Below are 8437 nucleotides of genomic sequence, written 5' to 3'. Positions count from 1 at the left end.
GAAATATATTATCACATTGTATCCTACTTACTTGATCAGCATCTTCCATTCGCTCAATTTTGGGAAGAGATTGAATCCACATGAGCAGGGGAATGAGAAAGGCTAATGTTTTACCGGAACCAGTCTCAGCAACACCAATAATGTCTCTGTTCTGCAGACCAATAGTGATAGCTTGACGCTGGATGGGGGTAGGATCCTTGTATCCCACCTTATCAATGATTTCAAGAATTTCAGGTGGGATTGTGGACTCTTTCCAGCTACGAATAGGATCTGGGATACGTCCGCCTTTGATAGTAATATTGTAATCTTCCCTGAATATACGCCAATCTCTCTCGGTCATTTCATCACAAGCCTTATCAGACCAGTGGCGGTCATCCCAACGCTGCTTGTCTTCTCGCTTTTTCACCTTTTTCAACCTTACTTTCTCCTGTTCCTTTTCTGCCTCTGTTCGCCTCTTTTCCAACAGTTCACCATAGAACTTTGATTGATCTCTTTTCTGTGCCTTAATATCAATACCAGCTACATTGCCTCTTCCAAAGAATTGAACCTATAAAAATAAGAAAAAACCAGAATGTAGGGAAATCCTACAAGGGAAGAAAAGCAATACATAATTGAAGTACTCAAGTAATTTACCTGATGACGCTCCTTGTAAATATTGTTGTAATCAACAGAAGTGTCCTCAGATGCATCCCAGTCAAACACAAATTTTCTGTCATTAAGCCGTCTAACTCTCCTCTTTTTCTTCATCAATCCAAGATAGCGCTCTTTGATAGCTTCTTGCTCCTTCTCTCGATCTTTTGTTGATGGTACACCATCATCATCTCTGTCACCTCTACGCCCATCTCTATCTCTCTGATCTCTGTCTCGGCCACGGTCGTGATCATTTCGATTTCGATCTCGGCCTCTGTCACCATACCTGGGTCTATCACCAAATCTTCCCCTGTCATCATCCCGCTGCCTGAGAAAAAAAATTTAAAAACCATTAATATTAACTCATTTAGTACCAATTTTGGAAACATTAGTCATTAGTTACTTAAATTATAGACGCAAAAAATTACCTATCTCTATCATCATAACGACCACGGTGAGGAGGTGGTACAAAAGAGTTTGGAGCAGAAGGTGCACCACCTTCTTGCACTAACTTGCTGAACTCAAGGCGCTTTTGTCTTTCCTCTTCTTGCCTCTTTCGTATTTCATCAGCTTCCTCTTGCCTTTTACGGAGGGCCTCAGCAGCACGTTCCTCCTTTGTTAAGAATTTTGGCTGTAACAAAAATAAGAGAAGGTGATATTTATATGCAGCATGGAGCATGATCTATGTAATTGAATACATGTGTTAGTACATATATATATGTATATCTAGTATATTATATATATATATCTAGTAAGTTACCCTGTTGCGAGCCTCCTCTTCAGCTTTTTTCTTGGCTAATAACTCTTCTAAAGACAAAGGTTCTTTTCGTACAGGTTTAGTTTCTTCCTCTTCTATTTCTTTTTTGGGATCTTTCTCAGAATCCTCTTTTTTAAGTTCCTTTTTCACATCCTTACCACTAAAATGAGAAAAGTAAGAATTATAAGAGATTAACCCAATAAATTAGAAATGACAGACACAAGAAAAATAAACTTACGGAGATGGTTTTCGATCACGAGGGCGATTTTTGTCTCTATCCCTAGTATCCTTGTTATCTCGAGCATCCCTGATTCTGTCTCTATCCCTGCTGCGGCTGCGAGATCGCTTTCTCACATCTTCTTTATCACGTACTCTGTCACGGGACCTACTACGACTTCTTCGAGGTTTGTCCCTCTCCCTGTCTCTGGCCTCTCTATCTTTCCTATCTCTGTCTTTCTCCTTTTCACGGTCCCTTTCTTTGACTCTATCAACTTTGTCAGTCCTTTCACGACTTCTGCTGCGACGCTGTTCTTTCCTGTCACCAGCCATGGTTAAGAAAATATCTGTAAATAAGGGGGAAAATTAAAACATGTAGTAAGAAAACAATGGGCTAGCTTGGAACATTAAATTTGGGACCATAGATTAAGGAATGAGTACAAAATTTTATACAGCTGTAAATAAGAGTGGAAGTACCCCAATTAAATACGAGCTTAACAAGTTGTGAATAAGAATTATTTATTTTTATTTTTAATGATCAAGTTCAACATAAACATAACCCCAATGGAAGAAAGGATACAACAACAGTGACTGAATAAGGTAGTGACGTGAGTTACTTACTTCTAGATCTTCAGTTCATCAAGCCCAAGGGGTTGTTACACCATGTTCAGCACATTTGCAGTACAACTTTCAGTAACAACTCAAATCGTTGTGAAAACGAATCAAACTAAGAAATCAGGTTTTCAGTTTACAACACCCCGAAATCGAACACCGGGCACAGAGGGTACATTCGTGAAGAAACCTGCCCGCGATGTACGAATAGAACGTATCCTTACGAATGTCACCTGTTTACGTTTATGATGGCGGCTGTACAGTTATGTCCTTTTTGTTGAATTTCAGTTAATTAGTCCATTGAAATTGCTTTGGCTGTCCTGGAGAATCTTTAAAAAACACAGACTCATTAGGGCGGACAGCTTTCACTCTCTGTCGTTGCTGCGGGAGCGAGAACTTTGTACTCTTCATGTATTGACAGATGAAATGAGATGTCCAACCTGGCAGAAATGGCTTTGCCGACCACAATATTTACCTTTGTAAAATATGTCAAAACAGAATTTGCGTTGACCGGTGATGCATCTCTTTGAACTGAACCAATATCCTGTGCCCGTCGGCAGTATGGAAGGCATCGGAGACGCGTTTGAGGAAGGAAGACCATCATTTTGGAAAAAGACCAGTAAGGCTGTTCCGGGACGACCTAGCCCAAAACGAGACTTGAAAAGCAACTCTTTCAAAAGTTCTTCCACATCTACATCATTTCAAGACTTCCAAGAGAGTGTCAACGATGCCTGGGATCTTGCTGATGATGACATTTGCGGATCAACTGGTGTTACCATATCCAGTCGTGTCTCGCAGTCAGCTGCATTGAGTGTTATCAACAATCATCGCAACACTGCTGGGGTGGATGATGAGCGCCCAACACAGCCGCCAATTTTATCTGAACAGAAGAAGACTGAAGCTATTCAACGTTTAGCATTGTTACAAAATACGCAAGCTGCACCTACGTCCATGGCTCAACACATCCCTCATCATGCACGGCAATTTCCTGGGAGACCACAACCGCTTCGAGGACTACCCAGCTCTGGCTCCAGAGAAGGAGAAGAGTCAAGTAAACTAGAGCGCTTTCAACCTTTACTTGAAAGCACTCTGCTAAATTTAGAAGATCTTCGTCAATTAAGTTGGTCAGGTATTCCTGTCAAAGTTCGTGCCATCACATGGAGACTCTTATCAGGATATGTTCCAGCAAATTTAGAACGAAGACAACAGGTTTTGGAGCAGAAACGTCAAGATTATTGGAACCTTGTGAAGCAGTACTTTGACACTGATCGAGATGAAGCTTATGAAGATACATATCGTCAAATCCACATTGATATTCCTCGAATGAGCCCTCTTATTGCTTTGTTTCAACAGCAAACTGTTCAAGAAATGTTTGAGCGCATATTGTACATTTGGGCCATCAGACATCCTGCCTCAGGATATGTGCAGGGAATGAACGATCTTGTTACCCCATTTTATATTGTTTTTCTACAAGAGGCGATTCCATCTGATTGTGATTTGGATACTTTTGATGTTGCTCGGCTATCTAAGGAACAAAGAGATATCATTGAAGCAGATTCTTTTTGGTGTTTGTCCAAGTTTCTTGATGGAATTCAAGACAATTATATATTTGCTCAGCTAGGTATTCAGAGAAAAGTTAATCAGCTTAAGGAACTGATTCAGAGAATAGACACTCAACTTCATCGTCATTTACAACAGCATGGTGTTGACTATCTACAGTTTTCCTTTAGATGGATGAACAACCTTTTGACACGTGAATTGCCTCTCTATTGCACAATTCGACTCTGGGACACATATCTAGCAGAATCTGATGGGTTTGCTTCTTTCCAGCTTTATGTTTGTGCAGCTTTTCTCATGCATTGGCGGCAAGAATTACTCCAAGAAAGAGATTTTCAAGGCCTCATGTTGATGCTCCAGAATCTCCCGACCCAACGTTGGACTGATTCTGAAATAAGTATTGTAGTTGCAGAGGCGTATCGTCTTAAATTTACCTTTGCAGATGCTCCAAATCATCTGCAAAGTGGTGACAGGTGATGTTACTGAACTGATCTTCCATGCCTCTATTTTAGAATTTTGTGATGATGTGATTGGCATTGTTATTTTGTTCTCTAAAATGTTTATAGGGCCATTCTTAAACAAATATTATTTTGAGGGCCCACTGTTGAATTTAATTCTTGATTTATTTACAGAGTGTACATTTGTTTTGTCTGGTTTATTGTATGAAATTGGTAGCTAGATCATATCTTCACATTTTTAACATTAAAGTCACAAGCATAATACTTGGCTGTGGGGGGATGTGAAACTGTAAACTAGTATCAAAAGGTTGTATGTTCCATTTAAAAATTTGAAAAGTTAATCCTACTTTAGGTGGATAGAGTTCTACAAATATGTATGTGGTCTGATGTCACAAACTGTCTCTATTGTTTCTGTGTTTGTGTGTGTGTGTGGCTAGTTCAAGGAATTAAATTTGATATTGTTCTGTACGTGAGAGCCGATGTCATATGTTATCTGTGATAAGTTCAAAACAGCATTGTGCATCACAGTTCGAATATTTCCGACAATTCCTAGTTTAATTTACACCTTGTAAGTACCAGTTAATTTGCCAGTTGACATACAGTGTCTAAGTGATATGGTACTTAGAAATACTTCTCAACTGAATTCTTTGGAAGGACTTCACTTGTTAAGTATTCTCATGTGTACACCTACTTACTAAATAGTACCATTGCCAATATCTTACATTTGTTTATTAATGTTTGTAATGAAAGCATAAAAACTCTTATTCTGAGAATTTCATGTAATGTCGTATGTGCCACACCAAATGGTTGTGTTACAAAGTGCCCTCAATGTTATGAAACTGAAAATCTTCCTTACTAAGAAGTGCTTATGTTTGAGGTTTATATATTTTGTGTTCAAGGAATTAATTTTCTCTTGTCTTATAATCTAAAAACTTTATTGTCATTTGCATTAGAATTTCGAAGTCTATTTGAAAATATTGCATCTGTTGGGTATTGTTAGAATTGGACCAATATAACGGTACCAAATGTATAGAAAGAAATCCATATCGTCAAATTACGAAATGTGTACATAGAGAGAAACATGGTTACTGCATACATACATACATGCATATTATAGACTTTGGGTGTTTTGTTCTTGTAATCGGACTGAATCCATCAATTTTAAACTGTAGCATGAGATATGAAGCACAAATGCTACTCATCTTACGGTTTTACTGCTTTCATTGTCGATTGGATTTGTGGGGAATAGTGTTCATCCATTTGCATGAAGCATTTCTTTATCTTTTATTTTCAATGTAAATGCAATTATTCTTTAGTAGTCCTTTTTTGATTTGGATCATCTGGAGTTGAAAACTTGTCATTCACTTTTTAAAGTGGAAGTAATATGAGCTGGATATCGTATGTTTGGAGTATTAAACTGGTGATATTTTAATACAAATTAAAATTTTAAAAAATATTGCTCATGAAAATTGTTTTAACACACCCTATTTCCATTTCCATATACACCATATATTTGACCGTGCCGCTCTTTGACCTCTGTGACCCCTCAGCAAGCATGCCAACATCACTCACTGAAAGTTAAAAGAACTTAACTTCTGATAATTACTACATCTTCCCTGAAAAATTGCAGAACTGTTTAAGAGAAAAGTGAATGAAGTTTCAGTATCAGGGAGATAAGAACAAGCCAAATATTGTCCTGGAAGACTTTTAAATTTTGAAAAGAACTTCGCGAGGGTAAGGTTGCCGACAGCATTGTAACTGATCAACAAGCGAAAATTTGCGCCAAAATTAGATCAAGACTTCAGGAGGCTCTGCTGTGTTTAATTTTGTACCCTTCGATTCCGAAAGATTAATGTGCGTACACTAACTCATAGATCTCTTTATTTTGTCCTATCAATTATTTCTGATGTAGATTTGAATAACGTCAATCTCGTTTACCATAGTTTAGAATGGGTTTTTTGTTGGTGCATTTAATCCATTTAACCTAGCTTTCTGGGTAACATTTTACTGGAGACTACATAAATTTATTTTGTTGTTATTTCAAGTTTTATATCTACCAAAAATTTATCTTCCATTTAATTTACCTATAGGTTTGGGGAAAACCAGTCGCGTAATTATCTTTTCTTCATAGAGAACTAGTTCTGGTCCAATCGTCGCTTCAACTTATTTTGTTGTCCATTCATATCTACAAAGATCAGTGTAAATTATTTAGATTGAAATTTGTAGAACAAGCATAATTCACCAATTTTTAGAATCTCAGTATAAATTGTTTCATTTAAAGTCCTTTGATTCCTTTTGTTTTTGTTATGAACAAGTCTTCCGTAACTTTTACATAGTTTGACACTATTCAAATGTATCATAATGGGCTATTTGGAACGCATACATTTGACTCTAGACTCTTTTACTTCTATGATTTTTGCCTTATCAATCACCATTTCATACCTCCACCACTAATCCCCGTTTCTAATTACCCACCCCTGCAGCGCTCATATGAAGCTGAGGACACGAGGCCTACCGCCGCCGCGCCGGGCGGCGGCTCAGCAAGCTCAGCAAGCTGCTGACTCAGACGTGGAGGAGCAGGAGACACCTTTGGCGCTGCGTCGGCAGTCCAGGAGATCTGTGGCCCCCAGGCTTGTTGCCGAGACTCCCGCCCCCGCCCGCGCACGCGCCGCCCCCAAGGCGCCAAAGGGGGGCGTGCAGAAGCGAAAGGTGACCCGCCCCCGCGCGCGCCCCGCGGCCGCCAGGACCAGGCGAGCGCGGCCGGCCACCCCCGACGACGAGCCAGCGCCGATCCTGAAGGAGGTAAAGGAGGACTTCGAGGAGGAGGGGGCTGATGCTGACGAGGTAGATAAAGACAGCAAGCTTGGCGGCGACGAGGATGAGAAGGCGGATAAAGAGAAGCGCATCGCCACCATTGACGACCTCCCCGAGGAAGTGATGCTGGGCATCTTCTCGTACTTCCGGCCGCCGCAGCTGTGCTGGAAGATTGGGCGCGTGTGCCAGCGGTGGGCGTCCTGGAGCGTGGCGCCGCTCCTATGGAGGAGCAAGGAGTACATCCTCAGCCCGCACCCCAACCTCAGCTCTCGGCGAAACAAGTAGAATTTTGCCCACCCTACCACCCTACCCAATAAGCACGCCCTATACCCATTTACGTGTACTGGTTGATAACTGTGTACCGCGTTGGGAGGGGAGTGTGTGTTCATACTGTACCTGTGCTCTTAATTCTGAAACGTAGTCTTACGTTGTTTACTGCACAGTGTGAATTTTGTTTGAGTTTTCCCACCCCTCAACTAATTGTCATGACTTTGTAATTATTGCATTATGAATGAGATCTCGTGTTTGTGATACTATTTAATGTGTGTGTTTTATCACTTATTTATTTTTCTAGTTTTAAGGTGTTTTACCAGTTGTGACTATGCGCAATGTTTGTAAAATTGACTTTTTCAGAGGTTGTGAATGATTTTTGCTCATCGATGAAATTGTGTCGCGTCTCATTGGCGGCGAATGTCTCTGACGACAATAAATTATGTGTGGTCATATTTTAATTGCGCGTCGTTACTGTTCCGCCCTCGCCGACCCACACACACGCAACGAACACGGCACTGCATCGTGAGAATTCCCTCCCATGCCTCGCCACGGTCGGTCTCGGTGCAAAGCAATGCAAATTACCATTTGCAAGGACTTACTGTTCGCAGAACACAGTCTCACGTTTCTCTCGCGAGCCTAGCTGGTTCCGGGACGCCTCCTGTCCGCCTTGTCGCCTCTGGCCCAGGACCAAGTTTGGCCCCATCGCGAAGTCTTTTTATTATCTTTTTGTCGAGTCAATGGGCGGGCCACGCGGCGGTGGTGCTGCCTACATGCTGAGCAGCACCGTTAATGTTTAGCGCCTTGCCGCCAGTCAAGTGCCAGGCGAGCAGAATGGTTAAAGCCGCTATACACAGTCTGTGGGGTAGTATATCGTACTATGAGAACACCCGTCAAATTTTGCAGCGAAACCGGCTGATCTCATTTCTAGATCACAAGTTGGGCCTGTGCGTCATCTCGCTGAAGTCCGTCACAAAAAGCGAGCCATGCAAAGCGCCGCCAGGGAAGGCGCGCGCGGGGCGGGGCCGGGGGCAGTGCCCCGCGGGGGGGAGTGGCGCGGACCTCGGTGCCCGGGGGCGCGGCCGCGCACCGGCCGGCTGGCTCTGGGCCGTGCTGTACTGGG

The 8437-nt window shown here is 41.7% G+C and overlaps 3 protein-coding genes across 5 annotated transcripts; 2 read left to right on the top strand and 1 right to left on the bottom strand.

Moving 5' to 3' along the window:
- Positions 1-31: 31 nt before the first annotated feature.
- LOC127751531 (probable ATP-dependent RNA helicase DDX23) lies at positions 32-2390 on the bottom strand (the record flags this gene model as incomplete). Its single annotated transcript, XM_052275207.1, is given in 6 exon segments — positions 32-547; positions 634-958; positions 1059-1261; positions 1391-1547; positions 1626-1950; positions 2225-2390. Coding segments are annotated over 5 exon segments (1512 nt in total), but the record flags the coding sequence as incomplete, so codon positions are not given.
- A 60-nt stretch (positions 2391-2450) lies between these two features.
- On the top strand, positions 2451-4759 carry LOC113218389 (TBC1 domain family member 22B). Its single transcript, XM_026438720.2, has one exon. The coding sequence runs from the start codon at positions 2732-2734 to the stop codon at positions 4247-4249; it is 1518 nt and encodes a 505-aa protein (XP_026294505.1). The 5' UTR covers positions 2451-2731; the 3' UTR covers positions 4250-4759.
- Positions 4760-4793: 34 nt separating this feature from the next.
- On the top strand, positions 4794-7775 carry LOC113218392 (uncharacterized). Of its 3 annotated transcripts, none has more exons than XM_052275208.1 (2): positions 4794-5964; positions 6714-7775. In XM_052275208.1, the coding sequence occupies exon 2, from the start codon at positions 6721-6723 to the stop codon at positions 7327-7329; it is 609 nt and encodes a 202-aa protein (XP_052131168.1). In that variant the 5' UTR covers positions 4794-5964; positions 6714-6720; the 3' UTR covers positions 7330-7775. The 3 variants fall into 3 exon arrangements, with proteins under 3 accessions (XP_052131168.1, XP_026294511.1, XP_052131170.1); XM_026438726.2 differs by having other exon boundaries at positions 5943-6084; XM_052275210.1 differs by lacking the exon at positions 4794-5964 and adding an exon at positions 6097-6226.
- Positions 7776-8437: the final 662 nt, after the last annotated feature.

This window comes from Frankliniella occidentalis, unplaced genomic scaffold, assembly GCF_000697945.3.
Source record: "Frankliniella occidentalis isolate FOCC.00 unplaced genomic scaffold, Focc_3.1 Scaffold544, whole genome shotgun sequence".
Taxonomy (NCBI): Eukaryota; Metazoa; Arthropoda; class Insecta; order Thysanoptera; family Thripidae; genus Frankliniella; species Frankliniella occidentalis.
This window is presented reverse-complemented; position numbering and strand designations above follow the sequence as displayed.

Excerpts from the sequence above, each read along its gene's own strand:
- LOC113218392 (XM_052275208.1), top strand. The coding sequence starts at position 6,721 with ATGAAGCTGAGGACACGAGGCCTACCGCCGCCGCGCCGGGCGGCGGCT.
- LOC113218389 (XM_026438720.2), top strand. The coding sequence starts at position 2,732 with ATGCATCTCTTTGAACTGAACCAATATCCTGTGCCCGTCGGCAGTATG.